General features: G+C 44.8%; 1 protein-coding gene across 7 annotated transcripts in view; it reads left to right on the top strand.

Annotated features, from left to right (window-relative positions):
* Window positions 1-22,586, top strand: part of LOC149458214 (uncharacterized) — a 103,846-nt gene that overhangs the window by 41,638 nt on the left and 39,622 nt on the right. For all 7 annotated transcript variants that reach the window (XR_016313485.1, XM_089682507.1, XM_089682505.1 and 4 more), the window contains one exon: window positions 10,669-11,005. Coding sequence is in view for 6 of the 7 variants with exons in the window: in XM_089682507.1 (XP_089538633.1) it covers window positions 10,669-11,005 (337 nt within the window). In the remaining variant the exon portion in view is untranslated. The remainder of the gene's footprint in view (window positions 1-10,668; window positions 11,006-22,586) is intronic.

The following is a 22,586-nucleotide window of genomic DNA, read 5'->3' as shown; positions in this document are numbered from 1 at the left end:
GGCCGTACAGGGACCCATGACAGACTCTGGACCTGGCAGCAGCATGAGGAGGCGGTATATAGGGGCCCATGGCAAATTAGGGGCCTGGCAGCAGCTATGGGAGGCCCTTAATCTGCCAGCACCCTATGTCAAAAAATTCTACACACCAGCAGTGTGTGAGGAGACCTGAAAGTGGCACATGGCAGAGTGTGGCGATGGAGACAGCAGCAATGGGAGGCCGTACAGGGACCCATGACAGACTCTGGACCTGGCAGCAGCATGAGGAGGCGGTATATAGGGGCCCATGGCAGATTAGGGGCCTGGCAGCAGCTATGGGAGGCCCTTAATCTGCCAGCACCCTATGTCAAAAAAATTCTACACACCAGCAGTGTGAGGAGACCTGAAAGTGGCACATGGCATGAGAGACTCTGGACCTGGCAGCAGCATGAGGAAGCGGTATATAGGGGCCTATGGCAGATTAGGGGCCTGGCAGCAGCAATGGGAGGCCCATAATCTGCCAGCACCCTATGTCAAAAAATTCAACACACCAGCAGTGTGAGGAGACCTGAAAGTGGCACATGGCAGAGTGTGGCGATGGAGACAGCAGCAATGGGAGGCCGTACAGGGACCCATGACAGACTCTGGACCTGGCAGCAGCATGAGGAGGCGGTATATAGGGGCCTATGGCAGATTAGGGGCCTGGCAGCAGCTATGGGAGGCCCTTAATCTGCCAGCACCCTATGTCAAAAAATTCTACACACCAGCAGTGTGAGGAGACCTGAAAGTGGCACATGGCATGAGAGACTCTGGACCTGGCAGCAGCATGAGGAAGCGGTATATAGGGGCCTATGGCAGATTAGGGGCCTGGCAGCAGCAATGGGAGGCCCATAATCTGCCAGCACCCTATGTCAAAAAATTCTACACACCAGCAGTGTGTGAGGAGACCTGAAAGTGGCACATGGCAGAGTGTGGCGATGGAGACAGCAGCAATGGGAGGCCGTACAGGGACCCATGACAGACTCTGGACCTGGCAGCAGCATGAGGAGGCGGTATATAGGGGCCCATGGCAGATTAGGGGCCTGGCAGCAGCTATGGGAGGCCCTTAATCTGCCAGCACCCTATGTCAAAAAATTCTACACACCAGCAGTGTGTGAGGAGACCTGAAAGTGGCACATGGCAGAGTGTGGCGATGGAGACAGCAGCAATGGGAGGCCGTACAGGGACCCATGACAGACTCTGGACCTGGCAGCAGCATGAGGAGGCGGTATATAGGGGCCCATGGCAGATTAGGGGCCTGGCAGCAGCTATGGGAGGCCCTTAATCTGCCAGCACCCTATGTCAAAAAATTCTACACACCAGCAGTGTGTGAGGAGACCTGAAAGTGGCACATGGCAGAGTGTGGCGATGGAGACAGCAGCAATGGGAGGCCGTACAGGGACCCATGACAGACTCTGGACCTGGCAGCAGCATGAGGAGGCGGTATATAGGGGCCCATGGCAGATTAGGGGCCTAGCAGCAGCTATGGGAGGCCCTTAATCTGCCAGCACCCTATGTCAAAAAAATTCTACACACCAGCAGTGTGAGGAGACCTGAAAGTGGCACATGGCATGAGAGACTCTGGACCTGGCAGCAGCATGAGGAAGCGGTATATAGGGGCCTATGGCAGATTAGGGGCCTGGCAGCAGCAATGGGAGGCCCATAATCTGCCAGCACCCTATGTCAAAAAATTCTACACACCAGCAGTGTGTGAGGAGACCTGAAAGTGGCACATGGCAGAGTGTGGCGATGGAGACAGCAGCAATGGGAGGCCGTACAGGGACCCATGACAGACTCTGGACCTGGCAGCAGCATGAGGAAGCGGTATATAGGGGCCCATGGCAGATTAGGGGCCTGGCAGCAGCTATGGGAGGCCCATAATCTGCCAGCACCCTATGTCAAAAAATTCAACACACCAGCAGCGTGAGGAGACCTGAAAGTGGCACATGGCATGAGAGACTCTGGACCTGGCAGCAGCATGAGGAAGCGGTATATAGGGGCCTATGGCAGATTAGGGGCCTGGCAGCAGCTATAGGAGGCCCATAATCTGCCAGCACCCTATGTCAAAAAATTCTACACACCAGCAGTGTGTGAGGAGACCTCAAAGTGGCACATGTTTGAGGCATGATTCATGGCGGATTTAGTCAGTTGTGTCAGGAACTGGTGGTTTGAAATCCAGACTAATCCACGCCTGATTCATTTTCACAAACGTGAGTCTCTCCACACTTTGGGTGGACAGTCGTGTCCTCCGCGGAGTTACAATACCTCCTGCCGCACTAAACACGCGCTCCGATGCCACGCTACTGGCTGGGCATGACAGCCTTTCAAGGGCAAATTCAGCTAGTTGGGGCCAAAGGTCAAGTTTCGTTGCCCAGTAGTCAAGGGGATTGTCTACCTCGGTTGGCAGGGTGCTGTCCAAGTAGGCCCAAGCCTGTTGTTTGAGGTCCTGCTCCAGGTCCACCTGATGCTGCTGCTGCGGCTGGTTAGTAGTTTCCTCACTGCGCTGGTGAAGAAAGCTACTCATCATCGACTGCAGACTGAGGCAGCTGCTGCTGGTGGAGCTGCCACTGCTCCTACCACCCCACCCCTCCCCTGCTGCCATGGCAGCGGAACGCGAGCGCACAGGGCCCACAGTGTCTGAGGATGGACGTTGGCGCACAAAGGCAGAGACCAACTGACTACATAGGTGGTTTTTATAGTACGTTATTTTGGCCTCCCTCTCAGCAGGTGTGAAAAAGGCCACCATTTTGGAACGGTAGCGAGGGTCCAACAAGGTGGACAGCCAAAAGTCATCCCTCTGTCTGATGGTTATTATTCGGCTGTCGCTACGCAAGCAACCGAGCATGCTATGGGCCATTTGTGCCAAGGAATGCGAGGGACTCCCTGCCTCCATCTCCACAGCATACTGCCACGGTGCGTCTGGGTCCTCTGTCTCCTCCTCCTCCTCCTCTACCAGATGCTCCTGCTCCTCCACTCCTGTCCGCTGAGTGGAAAAACCACCCATTTCACTCAATAATTCCTGAGCACAAATGTCCTCCTCTACCTCCTCCTCTTCTTCCTGTCCTGCCCCCACAGGGGTCATGTGGCATTGAGATCTGTGCGCCACGTCTACCGCACCCTGACCAGCCATTGTTAACAGCATTTGTTCAAGGACGTGCAACAGAGGAATGACGTCGTTCATCCCATAGTCCTGCCGACTCACGAATAGCGTGGCCTCCTCAAAGGGCCTGAGCAAGCGGCAGGTGTCACGCATGAGCTGCCAATGGCTGACATCGAAGTTACACAGGGGAGTACCTTTATCCGCTTGTAACATCAGGAAATCGGTGATGGCCTTTCGCTGTTCGTAAAGGCGGTCTAACATGTGTAGGGTTGAATTCCACCTTGTTGCAACGTCGCAGATCAGGCGATGCTGTGGAATTCCGTTCTGCCGCTGCAGCTCAAGGAGGGTGTGCTTTGCGGTGTAGGAATGGCTGAAATGCATGCAAAGTTTACGTGACATTTTAAGGATGTCTTGCAGTGGGATGGTGGATTTTAAGAACCGCTTGACAACCAGATTGAACACGTGAGCCATGCATGGCGCATGGCACAACCTTCCTTGACGCAGAGCAGACACCATGTTCTTTCCGTTGTCGGTCAACATGGTTCCGATTTTCAGTTTGCGCGGAGACAGCCATCTGTCGATTTCTCTGTTCATTACACTCAGAAGTTCCTCCCCTGTGTGACTACGTTCGCCAAGGCATACCAGGTGCAGAACAGCGTGACACCGTTGCGCCCTGCACATGTGATATGCCGGTCGGGTAATGGGACTTGGCACGGGGGTGGCGGCTGAGGACACGGCGGAAGAAGAGGTGGTAGAGGCGGACATCTTTGCCGGACCAAGGACGTGCAAACGTGGAGGCAAAAGCGGCGTGACCTGTCCAAGTTGCTGGTGCGGCTGTGACGGCACCACGTTCACCCAGTGGGCCGTAAATGACATGTACTGTCCCTGACCGTAGTTACAGCTCCACACGTCGGCGCTGCCGTGCACTTTGGCAGAGACCGACATGCTCAAAGACTGGCCCACCATGTCTTCTACATGTGAATGCAGGGCTGGCACTGCCTTTTTGGCGAAGAAATGACGGCTTGGCACTCTCCACCGCGGCGCGGCACAAGCCATCATTTCTCTGAAAGGTGCTGAGTCCACCACTTGGAAAGGGAGGGACTGCAGCACCAGCAACTTGGACAGGAGGACGTTCAGCTTTTGCACCGTCGGGTGCGTGCTCGCAAACTGTTGTCTCTTGGAAACGGATTCCAAGAAAGACTGCTGACGGAATCCGTGAAGAGGAGTAGCAGGAGAAGGAGCATCTGAACGAGCGGAAGATGCCAACGAGCGACAACTCCCCTCAGCAGAGGTGTTGGAGCCTTGACTGGCTGATGGAGGGCGATTGACGTCGGGTGACGGAGCAAGTAACGGAGCGGGTGATGGAGCGGGGGCTGGGGTGGGCAGAACCGCCGTATCTTTATCACGGTTTTCCCAGGCCACCAAATGGCGACGCTGCATATGCTGCCGCAACGCTGTAGTCCCAACATGGGCCCCCTGGCCACGCTTGACTTTCTGGCCACATAGTCGACATACGGCTACGTTTACTTCCTCGGGCGGCTTGACGAAAAATTGCCACACCGCCGAGTAGGAAACTTTGCCCCCGATACTCCTCACTGGCTGACTGCTGCTTCCTCCGTGCACACCGGCACCACTACTGGCCGTGGTGGTAGGCTGCAGTGGAGCTGGTGCTCTACTCCGTGGACGTTTGGCTCCACTGACACTGCTGCGACCCTGCTGCTGTCTCCTGGGCAACCCACCGACTGTTTTGCTCGCTGCCAAGCTGCCACCCTCTTCTCCTGATGATGCGGAAGAAATTGCCTGATGACGACGAGGCTGCCAAGTGCGATCAACCTCCTCATCATCAAGTAGGGTCTCCGCCTCACTACTAGCCCCCTCGGCTGCGTCTGGGTCAGGAGACAGACCTGTCTCTAGACCGGCTACCGAGCCACTCTCCTCGCCACTACTTCTTCGCCTGGCTGCTGAAAAGGCGGATGTCTCCCCCCGTTCCTGACCGCCCTCTGTTAGCTCTTCCTCACTGTACAGTGGGGCTGAGCCCACAGCATGCGATACTTCGCTTGGTGAGGGAACACCAAAGGACAGGGGCAGGTAGAGGACACGTGATTTCAGTGGGCTTGGTCCCGGGCCATGCCAACTAACGGTTGTGTCTGACGTACCCACCGACCGTTGGCTGTAGGTGTCAGAGGTGACCTGGGAAGAGGAAGACGACCGAGCCAACCAATCGACGACGGCAGGGTTGTCGGTGGAGACACGACCGCTGGATGACACCGGGAGCACTGGCCTCTGGCTGCGAATAGTGCTGCCTCGACCCCTTCCTCTGCTGCCACGTCTGCTCGCTCCTAAAACATTGCCTCCTCTGCCACTCCTCTGCATGTTGTCTGACATACTCTTTAATTAAACGATTATGTGTCCCTGAGTAACAATTCTGTTTCCCTGAGTAACAATTCTGTGTCTGTGCGAGTAACAATTCTGTGGCCCTAAGTAACAGTTCTGTGGCCCTCAGTAACAATTCTGTGTCCCTGATTAACGTTTCTGTGGCCCCAAGTAACAGTTCTGTGGCCCTCAGTAACAATTCTGTGTCTGTGCGAGTAACAATTCTGTGTCTGTGCGAGTAACAATTCTGTGGCCCTAAGTAAAGTTTCTGTGGCCCTAAGTAACAATTCTCTGGCACTCAGTAACAATTCTGTCTGTCCCTGAGTAACAATTCTCTGGCACTCAGTAACAATTCTGTCTGTCCCTGAGTAAAAATTCTGTGGCCCTAAGTAAAGTTTCTGGGGCCCTGAGTAACAATTATCTGGCACTCCGTAACAATTCTGTCTGTCCCTGAGTAACAATTCTCTGGCACTCAGTAACAATTCTGTCTGTCCCTGAGTAAAAATTCTCTGGCCCTAAGTAAAGTTTCTGTGGCCCTGAGTAACAATTCTCTGGCACTCCGTAACAATTCTGTCTGTCCCTGAGTAACAATTCTCTGGCACTCAGTAACAATTCTGTCTGTCCCTGAGTAAAAATTCTGTGGCCCTAATTAAAGTTTCTGTGGCCCTAAGTAACAATTCTCTGGCACTCAGTAACAATTCTGTCTGTCCCTGAGTAACAATTCTCTGGCACTCGGTAACAATTCTGTCTGTCCCTGAGTAACAATTCTCTGGCACTCAGTAACAATTCTGTCTGTCCCTGAGTAAAAATTCTGTGGCCCTAATTAAAGTTTCTGTGGCCCTAAGTAACAATTCTCTGGCACTCAGTAACAATTCTGTCTGTCCCTGAGTAACAATTCTCTGGCACTCCGTAACAATTCTGTCTGTCCCTGAGTAACAATTCTCTGGCACTCAGTAACAATTCTGTCTGTCCCTGAGTAAAAATTCTGTGGCCCTAAGTAAAGTTTCTGTGGCCCTGAGTAACAATTCTCTGGCACTCCGTAACAATTCTGTCTGTCCCTGAGTAACAATTCTCTGGCACTCAGTAACAATTCTGTCTGTCCCTGAGTAAAAATTCTGTGGCCCTAATTAAAGTTTCTGTGGCCCTAAGTAACAATTCTCTGGCACTCAGTAACAATTCTGTCTGTCCCTGAGTAACAATTCTCTGGCACTCGGTAACAATTCTGTCTGTCCCTGAGTAACAATTCTCTGGCACTCAGTAACAATTCTGTCTGTCCCTGAGTAAAAATTCTGTGGCCCTAATTAAAGTTTCTGTGGCCCTAAGTAACAATTCTCTGGCACTCAGTAACAATTCTGTCTGTCCCTGAGTAACAATTCTCTGGCACTCAGTAACAATTCTGTCTGTCCCTGAGTAAAAATTCTGTGGCCCTAAGTAAAGTTTCTGGGGCCCTGAGTAACAATTATCTGGCACTCAGTAACAATTCTGTCTGTCCCTGAGTAACAATTCTCTGGCACTCAGTAACAATTCTGTCTGTCCCTGAGTAACAATTCTCTGGCACTCAGTAACAATTCTGTCTGTCCCTGAGTAAAAATTCTGTGGCCCTAAGTAAAGTTTCTGTGGCCCTGAGTAACAATTCTCTGGCACTCCGTAACAATTCTGTCTGTCCCTGAGTAACAATTCTCTGGCACTCAGTAACAATTCTGTCTGTCCCTGAGTAAAAATTCTGTGGCCCTAATTAAAGTTTCTGTGGCCCTAAGTAACAATTCTCTGGCACTCAGTAACAATTCTGTCTGTCCCTGAGTAACAATTCTCTGGCACTCGGTAACAATTCTGTCTGTCCCTGAGTAACAATTCTCTGGCACTCAGTAACAATTCTGTCTGTCCCTGAGTAAAAATTCTGTGGCCCTAATTAAAGTTTCTGTGGCCCTAAGTAACAATTCTCTGGCACTCAGTAACAATTCTGTCTGTCCCTGAGTAACAATTCTCTGGCACTCAGTAACAATTCTGTCTGTCCCTGAGTAAAAATTCTGTGGCCCTAATTAAAGTTTCTGTGGCCCTAAGTAACAATTCTCTGGCACTCAGTAACAATTCTGTCTGTCCCTGAGTAACAATTCTCTGGCACTCGGTAACAATTCTGTCTGTCCCTGAGTAACAATTCTCTGGCACTCAGTAACAATTCTGTCTGTCCCTGAGTAAAAATTCTGTGGCCCTAATTAAAGTTTCTGTGGCCCTAAGTAACAATTCTCTGGCACTCAGTAACAATTCTGTCTGTCCCTGAGTAACAATTCTCTGGCACTCGGTAACAATTCTGTCTGTCCCTGAGTAACAATTCTCTGGCACTCAGTAACAATTCTGTCTGTCCCTGAGTAAAAATTCTGTGGCCCTAATTAAAGTTTCTGTGGCCCTAAGTAACAATTCTCTGGCACTCAGTAACAATTCTGTCTGTCCCTGAGTAACAATTCTCTGGCACTCCGTAACAATTCTGTCTGTCCCTGAGTAACAATTCTCTGGCACTCCGTAACAATTCTGTCTGTCCCTGAGTATGAATTCTGTGGCCCTAACTAGCGTTTCTTTGTCCCTAAGTAACAGTTCTGTGGCCCTCAGTAACAGTTCTGTGTCTGTGCGAGTAACAATTCTGTGTCTGTGCGAGTAACAATTCTGTGGCCCTAAGTAACAGTTCTGTGGCCTTCAGTAACAATTCTGTGTCTGTGCGAGTAACAATTCTGTGTCTGTGCGAGTAACAATTCTGTGGCCCTAAGTAAAGTTTCTGTGGCCCTAAGTAACAATTCTCTGGCACTCAGTAACAATTCTGTCTGTCCCTGAGTAACAATTCTCTGGCACTCAGTAACAATTCTGTCTGTCCCTGAGTAAAAATTCTGTGGCCCTAAGTAAAGTTTCTGTGGCCCTGAGTAACAATTCTCTGGCACTCAGTAACAATTCTGTCTGTCCCTGAGTAACAATTCTCTGGCACTCAGTAACAATTCTGTCTGTCCCTGAGTAAAAATTCTGTGGCCCTAATTAAAGTTTCTGTGGCCCTAAGTAACAATTCTCTGGCACTCAGTAACAATTCTGTCTGTCCCTGAGTAACAATTCTCTGGCACTCAGTAACAATTCTGTCTGTCCCTGAGTAACAATTCTGTGGCCCTAATAACGTTTCTGTGGCCCTAAGTAACAATTCTCTGGCACTGAGTAACAATTCTGTCTGTCCCTGATTATGAATTCTGTGGCCCTAACTAGCGTTTCTTTGTCCCTAAATAACGATTCTGTGGCCCTCATTAACAAGTCTGTGTCCCTGAGTAATGGTTCTCTGTCCCTAAGTAACTTTTCTCTGTCCCCAATTATCGTTTCTGTGGCCCTAACTCTGTCCCTGTCCCTAGTACAGAGCGGTCTGCCTCTGTTCAATAACTGCAGGCAAATGAAGAATTCCAAAATGGCCGCTATTTATAGCTCGACCATTACACAGTGCTGGCTGGCTGGCTGCTGATAGGCTGATGCGATCACATGTAGTTGAGGAATGCATTATGGGTGAGCGCGCCTTGTCTGCGCGCCTTCCCAGACATCCCCGCTCCGTCGCCGCACATGTCAGCCGCCATTTTCTGAAAAATTTCGATTCGCGCGTCCGAATTAGGCTATTTTTCGGATTCGGCACGAATCGAAATTTTTCCGATATTCGACTCGAATTCCACTTCGGATACTTCGATTCGCTCATCTCTATCAAGGAGTATAGAATGGTCTAAAAAGCAAAAAGATTGCTTCTGCCATTGAAAACTTTTAATTAAAACACACACGCACGCACGCACGCACGCACGCACACACACACACACACACACCAGGTTTTTAATTAAGCCCATTTATTGTTTCTGTTGAGTAGGAGTGCAGATTAAAGCCGAACTCCTGGCATAACTCAACTTTGCACTTTTTGCCTCCCCTAATTAACGAAGAAAAAAAAAAGTTAACCACTTGATCTCTGGAATGTTTTAACCCCTTCATGACCAGTGCATTTTTTTGCTATTCAGCAGTGTGCTACTTTGATTGTCAATTGCTAAGTTATCCAACAGTGTACCCATATGAAATTTTGATTTTTTTTTCTTTTAACATTCATGACAGCTTAGTTACTGTTGACATGCTGTGATCACGTTACAGGTAGCCAGCTAATCACATAATGTGATAGCTGTGAGCCAACCACATCTTTACAATACTAAGCAAGCAGTCATGAATGGAAACCATTCATGACTCTTTTGTTTACACTGTAATTATATGATCACTATGACCAATCATAGTGATCACATGATGGGTACGGTTATTGGTAATCCGCTGTGACTGATGGACACAATGGTCACAAGTTAGGTGCACAGTGCGCCCATGCACAGCCAATGCATGTGACTGTGCCTGTATCTGCCATCCAATCAGAGTATAATTACGGTGAGCAGTCGACAGGTGGCCATATACTTGCCTAAATCATCTGTCATGGATACACAGCCTTCTATCTTCTTTCTTGCAAAGGAGTGGGGTTCCTACTTGAGTGCCCACATCAATGCCTGATGCCATGAAATGGTGACTGGTCAGAAAGGGTACAGTCTGCAGTACTATATCCACCAGTCATCAGTACCTGAAACCGTGCCAGTGAGGGATGCGAATGGTTGAGTTTGAGTATAAAAAAAGCTTCATAAGGAATGTTTTTTTTTGTTTTGTTTTTTTTTTTTTTTCAATAAATACTTGGTTGGTGATGGAGCAATGGGAAATCTTTGCCCGATGATGGGTTTTAATTCCACAAAGCAATGCAATATGATTTCAGAAGGCACAAGACAAGATTATGTTTTAATGGCGACATAAACTGGAGGCATAATGAGAAGTTACAGTACATACCTGTTACTTATATCTTTATAGCACCCCATCAGCTAAATCTCTCCTTATATACTTTTCTTGGCCTAAAAGCGAAATGAGACCATAGAAAAAAAAATATAATAATAATAATAGAAAAAAATAATATATATATATAAATATATATATATATATATATATATATATAGAAGTTAATAACGTGTTCAACTTAAAGCCAAACAGGTTAGTAAGAGCTGTGGTTTGGCTGCAGCTACACATTCAAGTAGGACTTCTAACCATAAGGGTCCTGGAAAATATTTAATATACTGTATATAAATATTTTTCTTCTTTTTTTCCAGAAATGATGAGAGCACAGGCAAAAGGCAGAGTATCTCACAGAAAGATAAAGGTCAGCATCTTAAAAATGGTCCTGCTCCATGTGACCAAAACGGACCACCTATCCATCCTGAGAGACTGAAGGACTTTGTGGAAGATGAATACCTCAATGGAGACCGGACCACATGGGAGAAGAAAGTTACTGGAAATGCAGAGGAAGCACTAAAAGGAGATACTGAGCCAATGCTTCCAAAAGTGAGAAAGTCCAGCGTGCGACCAAAGAACGAATTCCTGAGATTTGAGGACATCAGTGCAGCGGCCTTCAAAATCCAAAGTGGTGTTCTAAAAACCCCTTGCATGGTATGATATCTGCTAGTGAGATACCATATGGTTCACACAAATTGAGCTGTGCTATGGCCAGTACCATTGGTAGCTACATGTTTAGTTATGCATTTCTATTAAGGTATAATTGATACAATCACACTGCTATAATTAGAAACAGAAAATTAAAGGAGATCTATGGTTACAGTATACACTTTCATTTTACAACATTGTCATTGTAATAGCAATACAAGCAACAGTCATTATTGGCAATCCAATATAAGCTTATTTGAAATGTCTCCTTTTATATTATGAGTTCTGCCTGTCTACTGGCTCTCTCTTTCCACAACTTCCTGGATTCTATGCATGCTATTCAGCTTCTTCTCTGCTGTTTACTTAAAATGTCTAAGAACTACATATGCCATGGTACCTTGCTGCCAGCAAGCAGTGATTCCTGTACTGACTTCGCCTCCTGAATCTTCTCCTCAGCACCTCTAGTTCAGAGGATGGGGTGGGGGTGGATCCTTCAGAGCAAAAGGAGTAGACTAGAAATTATTGAAATACACTTGATCGCCTGTGTGTTCTTTATTTTTAGCGCTATAAAAAAAAAAGGCAAACAATTTTGAGAAAAAAAAATATTTTGGATTTTTTGCTATAAAACATGTCCAGTAAAAAAATTTTAAAATCAAATTTCGTCATAAATTTGGGCCAAAATGTATTCTGCAACATGTCTTTGCTAAAAAAAAAATCCAAATACTTGTAAATTAATTGGTTTACATAAAATTTATAGCGTTTACAAATGGCGGTATAGATACTGGACTTTTTATATATATATATATATATATATATATATATATATACTAATAGCGGCAATCAGCGACTTATGGCAGGACTGCAGCGGACATTCTGACACTGGGGGGGAAATTACTTGGGGTCACTGACATCCCCAGTGACACCAATACAGTGATCAGTGCTAAAAAATAAAAGCACTGACACTGTACTAATGGCACTGGGGAGGAAGGAATGATGAGGCAATCATAGGGTTATCTGTGTGATGGGAGTGTTTCATTTTTAACACACTGATCTTTTTCACAAGGGAAAATGTCCAGGAAGTGACGAAACGTGTTGGGACACGTGACGTCTGACACACTCACGCGGAAACCGGAAGTGCCGTTGTGGCCCTTTTGAGAATGGGAATATGGGTTTTCCCTCACCAGGATAACACTATAGCTGCTTTAGGTGCTGGAGTGAATTTCCACTGGCTGATTTCTTAAAATTTTAATTTAAGATTCTAAATAAAATGTTTTATACCTTTGATATATATACCGCTTAAGTCTCCTATTTTACCCTTATGGGGAGTATGGAAGAGTGACCACAGGAGTGTTAGTAAGCCGGAGAGTGATACTACTTACTGACTAAGGATATCCTGCAAAGCCTGTCTTTACTTCCTAAAGGTAATTATTCATTTGCACTAGCTGGAGGTGATCACGGATTATTCACCGTTGGAGTGTTCACAATTATTGATTAGGTGGATATATATACATGTGTATATATATATATATATATATACATGTGTATATATATATATATATATACATGTGTATATATATATATATATATATATATACATGTGTATATATATATATATATATATATATATATATAAAAATTAATTTTTTGTTGTGGTATTCACGTGTGATTAGAGTGTACACGATATGCTGTTTGCATGATGCACTTGTTTGCTCACACTTGTGTTTATGAAGTTTGGTGTACCTTTATTTGCACAGATATAATTTTATAGAAGGTAATACACTGTTATAAGTTTATTTTTTTGAGGTTCGTGGAGAATGATAAGACAATTGGAATTCCACACTGGATCATGAAAGAGTGACATTTTGAATTTGATTGGACTTTGGAAAGACACACACACAGTACAAGTCCATACAGACCTGGACACACTTACAAGTCCATACAGACCTGGACACACACACACAAACACAGTACAAGTCCATACAGGTTTGGACATACACACACACACAGCACATGTTCAGGGCAATACAGACCTGGACACACACAGTACAAGTCCATACAGGTCTGGACATACACACACACAGTACCTATTCAGGCCCACATAAGCCTGGATATACATACACAGTACACGTTCAGGCCCGTACAAGCCTGGATAACAGTACACGCTCAGACCCATACAAGCCTGGATATACACACACAGTGCACGTTCAGGCCCATACAAGCCAGGATATACATGCACAGTGCACGTTCAGGACCATACAAGCCTGGATATACACGCACAGTGCACGTTCAGGCCCATACAAGCCTGGATATACACGCACAGTGCACGTTCAGGCCCATACAAGCCTGGATATACACGCACAGTACACATTCAGGCCCATACAAGCCTGGATATATACGCACAGTATGGGAGCTGGGGAAAGAGCTCTCATTGTTTGAACACTGTGTGGAAGTAAATTAATGTTTTGACTGACATTCTGCGGTTTAGCCACAAGATGTCACTGTTTTTCTAACAGAAGGCATAGATATTTGTATATTCATGAAGAGGTGGGGTTTTTCACACAGGGATGGAGAGAACAGGAAAGAGAGAGAGAAGCCATGTTTTGGAGCATGGTGAATAAGGGGCCGTGTGAGCTGAGAATCTGATGACATCCAGGTGTGAAAGCATCCCTCAGTAACCAGAGATTGCTGCAAGGAATGCTGATGAGATTGCTGCCAGGAATGCTGATGAGATTGCTGCCAGGAATGCTGATGAGATTGCTGCCAGGAATGCTGATGAGATTGCTGCCAGGAAGGCTGATGAGAGCAGAGGAACTAAGCAACATATACGGCAAGACCGCATGCTTGTTGGAGAGACATTTGTTCTGTTCAGTCACCAGCGGATGCAAAGCAGACCCGGGTCGGTAAGATCGTGCACGCACCTCATTTCAGTGTTGGCGCCTTGAGACTGAGTCCAGGCCTATAGTTAGTTAGTTAGTTAGGGTCTCTGTTTGTGTCAGGCCACAAGTGTTGTTACTGATTATTGGAAGGACTCCACAACTTAAAGTGACATTTCACATTGGAGAGCTGATACAATCCTACAAACTCAAGCCAGACTGGTGTTTTGCTTAGAAGGAATACTCAGGCACGTGCTGCAGGACCAGTTATGGGAGGGGGAATACTGTAGATTTGTGTAAGATTGTAAGCTGTTGTGCTGCACTGCAGGCTAGCCCATACCATACACTGATTCCTGCTCTTTAACCAATACACGCCCGGCCAATAGCCAAAAGGTGGCCAGTAAAATGTTCTGCATTTCCGGGTTGGACGCCAAATGGCGTCCTCCCGCACATGCGCACTTTTCGCGCATGCAGAGCCGCGCATGCAGAGCCGCGCAGCGGCGCGATCTGTCACCGGCCGTGTACCTCGGACACGGCCGATGATAGATTTGAGTATCGGCCCTGTTGCCGGTACCATGTAACCTGCTGTGACCAATCACAGCAGGTCACATGACAGTTGTATACAATGGATGGCTTCATTCATGCCATCCATTGTATACTACTGTCAAGCTGTGAATGGTCACAGCTAATCACATGCACATGTCATGTGATCAGCTGTGGCCAAATCACAGCTAAGCACAAAAAAAAAAAAACCCTGAATGAATTGATGTCATTCAGGTAAATGCTTGCTTATAGCAAAGTAATTCTTTGCTATAAGCAAATTGTGTAAAAAAAAAAAAAAAAATACTGATCACTTCCCCAAAGTAGTACAATGTTACTATGGTAACATTGTACTACTTTGGACATAGTGAAATATGAAAAAAAAAATCTTAAAAAAAAGAAAAAAAAGTAATAAAAAATTAAAAATAATAAAAAAAGTTTAAAAAAAATATTTTTTTTTTATACTGTCACCAGTCAGTGTCCCTGATCACCGCCATGCCAGTTATATGAAGATGCTGTACTGCACTGGTGACAGTATGTAAAAAAAAAAAAAAAGTGAAAAAAATTTTTTGCATTTTTTCATTTTCTGAAAAATTATGACAAAAAAAATACAACTTCAAAAAACTCGCCATGCCTCTTATGAAGTACGTCGGACTGTCTACTCTGCAAAAAGGGTTCATTTGGGGGATATCTGTACTGTTCTGACATTCTTGGACCTCAAGAAATTAGATTGGCTGTCAGTACTTCAGGATTGATCAATATTCAGATCTATACCATAGTTTGTGAACTCTATAACTTTCCTACAAACTAAAAAATACATCCTAATATGGGTTATTTTCACCAAAGACATGTAGCAGAATACATCTCGGCCTAAATTTATTAAGAACAATTATTTATTTGTAAACTTTTATAACAGAAACAAAGAAAAACGTGTTTGTTTTCAAAATGTTCGGTCTTTTTTTGATAATTTAGCAAAAAATTAAAACTCTGGTGGTGATTAAATACCACCAAAAGAAAGCTCTAGTTGTGTGAAGAAAATGATAAAATTTTAGTTTGGGTACAATGTTGTATGAACGCGCAATTGTCATTCAAAGTGTGAGAGCGCTGAAACCTGAAAAATGGCCGGGCAGGAAGGTGTAAAATTACCCGGTATTCAAATGGTTAAGGGTAATAACAGGTAAGGTGTGGCAGCTTAGTTGTGCCCACCAGTAGGTAAATTACTTCACTTTCTACCTTCATCCATCAGAAGGCGCCGTGCTGTGCAGCACAAGGGTCTCAGCCTTTGGGCTGGGTGTATGTAAATTTATTGTATGTTTCCAGCATTTGCGGTTATGTTTATTTGCCACATCTAAGTAAAATTCTGTTGTGGCAAAAGCTGGTGTTGGGGTTGCTTTTCTCGTTCGTGACGTCACTGTATCCTGAGGAGCCCATCCCGGTACACGGCTTACAACTACACGTTCAGGTCCATACAAGCCTGGATATACACGCACAGTACACGTTCAGGTCCATACAAGCCTGGATATACACACACAGTACACGTTCAGGTCCACACAAGCCTGGTTATACACACACAGTACACGTTCAGGTTCATACAAGCCTGGATATACACACACAGTACACGTTCAGGCCCACACAAGCCTGGATATACACGCACAGTACACGTTCAAGTCCATACAAGCCTGGATATACACGCACAGTACACGTTCAGGTCCACACAAGCCTGGTTATACACACACAGTACGTGTTCAGGTCCATACAAGCCTGGAATGACACACATTACCTCAGCAGCAGCATCTTTCACAGGAGTCCTGTCTCTCCTTCACCTGGGAGAAGCACACCTGTCCCCAAATTGTCTTTGCTTGTTCTCTCTGTCAGGCACCCTTTCCTTCCCACTGCTAGCTTGTCCAGCCCTATCTGCCACACAAATATATACAGTATAGAATAAACTGCCAACACTGTATTGTGATGCCATCTGCCTAATTGGGGGGAACAGGTCACTTTTGTACGCCCACTGGGCCCTTCCATATTGGATCCGATGCACCGTGATTGTTTCCACAAATAAGCACAATAACTTCTCAGTCAGCAGAGGCCAAAGGAGCACAATAAACATGCATGTGGTAGGCATGCTGACAACACAGGCTGCAGCCAGAACAGACATTGCCTATAGCTTGTGATACCGCTGACCATAGGGACCGAGAGTCTCAGCTGATTGTCCCTAAGGTAAATGGGGAGGGCTTGCTTGTGCACAATGGAATAGAAGTCCTTTTTGGGTCAATGTGCAGCATGCAACATTTCTTCCCTGCAAAACCTGAAAGACATGGAAGAAACCGAAAAACTACCGAAACCGAAAATGGCAAGGACTGTCAGACGAATGTCAGACGACCCCCAAACACTGAATTCAAGCCACAGTACACTGTGAAGACAGTGAAGCATGGTTGCGCAAGCATCATGATATGGGGATGCTTCTCATACTACGGTGTTGGGCCTATTTATCGCATACCAGGGATCATGGATCAGTTTGAATACATCAGAATACTTGAAGAGGTCATGCTGCCTTATGCTGAAGAGGAAATGCCCTTGAAATGGGTGTTCCAACAAGACAACGACCCCAAACACACCAGTAAACGTGCAACATCTTGGTTCCAGACCAACAAGATTGACGTTATGGAGTGTCCAGCCCAATCCCCGGATCTTAATCCAATAGAAAACTTGTGGGGTGACATCAAAAATGCAGTTTCTGAGGCAAAACCAAGAAATAGAGAAGAACTGTGGAATGTAGTCCAATCATCCTGGGCTGGAATACCTGTTCACAGGTGCCAGATGTTGGTTGACTCCATGCAACACAGATGTACAGCAGTTCTCAGAAACAGTGCTTATACAACTAAATATTAATCACTTGCCCTCCTGAGGATTTACCCCCCTTAATGACCAGGCCTTTTTTTGCTACTCGGTGCTGCACTAATTCAACTGATAATTGCGCGGTCATGCAATGCTGCACCCAAACGAAATTTACGTCCTTTTTTCACACAAATAGAGCTTTCTTTTGGTGGCATTTGATCACCTGTGCGCTTTTTATTTTTCACGCTATAAAGAAAAAAAGACCAAAAATTGTGAAGAAAAACTATATTTTTTACTTTCAGCTATAAAAAATATATAGCAAACTCAAAGTTGGTTATAAATTTAGGCCAAAATGTATTCTGCTACATGTTTTTGGTAAAAAAAATCCCAATAAGTGTATATTGCTTTGTGTGAAAGTTATAGCGTCTACAAACTATGATATAGATACTGCAATTTATGCCATTTTTTTGCTATACAGCGCTGCGCTAGTTTAACGGACAATTGCGCAGTCATGCCATACGGTACATAAATGAAATTTATGTCCTTTTTTTCACACAAATAGAGCTTTCTTTCGGTGGTATTTGATCGCCTCTGCATTTGTTATTTTTTGCGCTTTTAAAAAAAAGGCTGACAATTTTGAGAAAAAAAAACAATAGTTTGGACTTTTTGCTATAAAACATGTCCAGTAAAAAAATATAAAAATCAAATTTCGTCATAAATTTCTGCCAAAATGCATTCTGCGACATGTCTTTGCTAAAAAAAACCCCAATACGTTTAAATTAATTGGTTTACGTGAAAGTTATAGCGTTTACAAATGGTGGGAAAGATACTCTGATTTTTAATTTTTTTTTATACTAATAATGGCGGCGATCAGCGACTTATGGCAGCGATCAGTGACTTATGGCGGCAATCAGAGACTTATGGCAGGACTGCGGCGGACATTCTGACACTGGGGGGGAACTGACTTGGGGTCACTGACATCCCCAGTGACACCAATACAGTGATCAGTGCAAAAAAAAACACTGATGCTGTACTAATGGCACTGGGGAGGAAGGGGTTAACTTTTTTATTCACTGAAGGGTTAACTGTGTGAGGGGAGTGTTTTACTAGGGGGCGGGGGGGTGTACTGCGCGGGGACAAGCTGATCGGAGAGATAAACTCTTCTCTTCCGATCAGCGTGTCAGGAGCTGTCAGGGAACTGACAGAAAGCAGAGCTACTGCAGCCCTGCTCTCTGTTAGTGATTGCCGCTCATCGGCGGGACACAGCCGGTAATGACCGACTGTGACCCGGCGACTGACACCCGCGGCCAGGAACGGCGGTGCAGGTAGGGCGGCGGCGCGCCTCATGCAAAAGTTTTGCAAAAGTGCGGTTTAAAACGTGCTTTTGCCCAGCCATGCCGCCCTGCCACCAAATTTCTACAGTGGCTGGGCGGCAAGTGGTTAGGTGATTCAAAGGAAAGCAAAATCTTCAAACATTTTTCAGTTTATATAGTGAATGTTTGCGTTTGTAAAGAAGAATACAAACACTGCTATTTTTTTGAACAGTCTAATATTTACTTTTCTTCAATTTTTTTAGAGGAACAACACAAATTTGATATATTTTTCTTCATGTTTTGATTTGGAATAGAATGTGTAGTGTTCCCAATGCATTTGTGTGTATGGAAATAAAAGCTATTAGAAGGATTTTGAGCTTTATTCACTTTTTTCAACACACTCCTATTATTTTGAACACAACTGTATATATCATACTTGGCAATGCTCCTAGAAGCTGGAAATGACTTAAGTGGACGCCACTACTGCAGCAATCTCCACTCACTTCCAGGTCTGAACAAAGGAGGACGCTGCTCAGGATGGCCGCCATTCAGAGAGTACTTTGCCTTTTCTGAATGAAAAGTGTTCTCTGATTGAACAAGATGGAGAACGCGAAGTCACCGCCTGTACTGAAAGAAATATGAACGCTGGCATTACTAGTTGCCTAAACACTGCCCTGGAATAAGCATGCGACTAGTGAAGTCAGAGGAAAGTAAGAACTTCTGATCTACTTAATTGCCCTGGATCAGCAATTCAGAAAGTATGAGACAGACTAACACCTGACAGTCCTGGTGTGGCGCTAACACATGTACATTATGTTGGATGTTACCATGCATTGCGTTAATACAGACCATTGTCAGCAATGAATCGCATCACAGTGCACCTCAGTGCAGTACCATGTTTTTTTGGTGCGCGGCAACATTAGATTGAATGGTACCACAGGGTGCCAATGTGTGTAGCACATGCAATACTGCAAGGCATAGGTGTGACTCCAGCCTCAAAGCCTTTGGGTCATCGTGACAGCCAGGCCACTAGCATTTTTGAAAAGTGAGATTAACAATAGCAGGCTGTGTATTTTCTCCCTATAGGTTTCTTTCAGTTTACCAGCAATTTAGTGCTAGGCAGAAGAACAATATGGCTGCAAATGAACTCTGACACTGTTACAAACACCAGGAAATGTGTTGGGGTATTTTCCACATTTTTACTACAAGAAGTACCACAATAACAAATGATATATACAGCTAAAACGTAAAGTGGATCTTCCACCTATAAAACAACTTACTTTCACGTGACCCCCCCCCCCTCCCCAACCACCACCACCATCTCCCACAAATTACATACAATTGGCTTCCTAACCTTCTTCTTTCTCACTAGGTGAGAGGGCTTCCTTGAACTTGTGCAGGTATGGTAATTATTATACAGGTTTTATATAGCGCCAACAGTTTGCACAGCGCTTTACAAAATGAAGGTAGACATTACAGTTACAATATAATTTGGTACAAGAGGAAACAGAGAGCCCTGCTCATTAGAGTTTACAATCTAGGAGAATCCCAGATTACAGCTGTCTGCACATATGCAGGAAAGCCTGTGTTCTTCTTTAAACCTCCAGCAGGATTTTATTGATGTAGAGATTCACACTCTTCATTTGTGTTGGAGATAGTGGAAAATGTAAAATATCACAGATGTCATTGGAATGGGGAGAAAAAAAAGGACACCTGTTGTAGTGATAACTGTCTACAAATGAATTTCCTCTCACTTTGGAGAGATTTCTTCTCATTTCCTGGGACAAGGAAACGAAGACAAATCTCCCCAATGGGACACAGACCACAAAAAAATAAAGCTGGCAGGTGTTTTACCAATTCTGTACACTATTCAGAACGTAAATAAGACTATAATTTTCCAGTCTAAGGCCTCATTCAGACCATACATGCAGAAACATTTATGGCAACTGATGTGCAGTTTTCACTTGCAGAGACTTCAGTTTACAGGCGCACTTCAATGAGTTTTATACACATTGCAGACTCCTGTGCAGAACAAATCTACAGGTGATACTAGTGTTGTGGTGTGAACAGGGCACATAGAGAACAATTAATTTTGTTGTGCCCTTGCAGAAGAACTGATGGCTTTGCACCATGGTGTGAATGAGCCCTAAGACATAGAACAACTAACAAAAGTCAGCCTGTTGGGTACATTTGTCACATTTTGAATTTTTGGTTCACAAAAATATAAATTGATGTAACATTTTGCAGAAATTAGATAAGTATATTTCATTTTGCTATTAACCACTTGTCTACAAGGCACTTTTATCCCCTTCCTGCCCAGGCCAATTTTCAGCTTTCAGCACTGTCTAACTTTGAATGACAATTGTGCGGTCATGCAACACTGTACCCATATGAAATTTTTATACTTTTTTGAGACAGATATAACTTTCTTTTGGTGGTATTTAATCACCTCTGGGTTTTTTATTTTTTGCTAAACAAACCAAAAACAACTGAAATTTTGAAAAGAAAAACGTTTTTCTTAGTTTCTGTTATAAAATTTTGTAAATAAGTGATTTTTCTCTTTCACTGATGTGTGCTAATGAGGCTGCAATGATGGGCACTGATAGGTGGCACTGATGAGGCACTGGTAGGTGGTACTGATGGGCATTGACAGGCATAACTGATGGGCACTGAAAGGCAGCACTCATAAATGGCACTGATAGGCGGCATAAATATGCAGCACTGACAGGCGGCACTGACTGGCACTGATAGACGGCACTGACTGGCACTAATAGGCGGCACTGACGGGCACTGATAGGCAGCACCGACTGGCACTGAATGGTGGCACTGATTGGCAGCACTGATAGGCAGGTCAGATGGGCACCGATATGTGGCATTGATGTGCACTGGTAGAACTGATATGTGGCATTGATGTGGTACTGGCAGGTGGCATTGATGGGCACTGACAGGTAGCATTGATGGACACTGACAGGTGGCACTGATGGGGCTACACTGAACATCAGTGCCCTGATGCTCAGTGTACATGTCTCCTCTGAGGAATGGCGATTACCGGCTCTCCTCTCCTCACAAGCTCTCAGCGTGACAGCTCGTGAGGAGAGGAATGCCGATAACCGGCATTTCCTTATTTACATACGATCAGCTGTGATTGGACACAGCTGTACACATGACAGAGCCGACGTCATCGGCTCTTTCCGCTGATCGGTGATCCGCTGTGTCCCAGGGACACAGCGCACCACCGATCAGCGAACACTCGGTGGATATGACATCCTCCCAGAACGAGAGAACAGCCGTCCGTCATTTCCTTATATGGTAGGCGGAAGGTGGTTAAAACCTCCTAGATTGGTAAGAAATAGCATTATATTTATGTTTCAGAAAATAAATAGTCATGGAATAATCTATTTTGCAAGTATTCAATAAATAGTCATGGAATTTTGCAACTAAACCCAATGATTTAACAGTTTAAAAAAACAATTATAGTGGCGATACTGTCATGAATTGTAGGTTGGACATATAATTCACATGGGAAAAGTTGGGTTAAAATAGAAAGTATATTAAGTAATACACAATTAGAGAGAATTATTTGAATACCACAAAGTTTCGTATTATGGATGAGACTAGTAGTACATTGACACAGGAGGTATTAAGAGTATGGGATAGATTGCACAAGCAAATGGATTGGAAGTACAATTTGCTGTTGATTCCCCTGGTGGGTACTGAGTTTTTCCCTCAAGGGAAGGATAATATTTAAGTTTAAAGATGTAGATGCATGTTTGGGGGATATAGTAATTAAAGGGAAGTTGGGCACTTTTCAAGATTTAAAAAGAATTATTTGTGGCATTAGATGAACTGAGATATTATCAATTAAGACATTTTGTTGTTCTCTGAGACTATTAAAGAAGGTGATCCATGAGTTTCAATTGGTAGACTCATGGAGAATTTTGCATATGAAGGATAGAGACTACACATTCTTTTCAAATGCACATGAGATGTATTCAAGGTTGGATTATATACTGATAGAACATC

The sequence above is a fragment of the Staurois parvus genome, unplaced genomic scaffold, assembly GCF_062004578.1.
Source record: "Staurois parvus isolate SC_StPar_1 unplaced genomic scaffold, SC_StPar_1.0 ptg000291l, whole genome shotgun sequence".
Taxonomy (NCBI): Eukaryota; Metazoa; Chordata; class Amphibia; order Anura; family Ranidae; genus Staurois; species Staurois parvus.
Note: the sequence above shows the minus strand (reverse complement) of the source record. Positions and strands in the feature narration are given on the sequence as shown.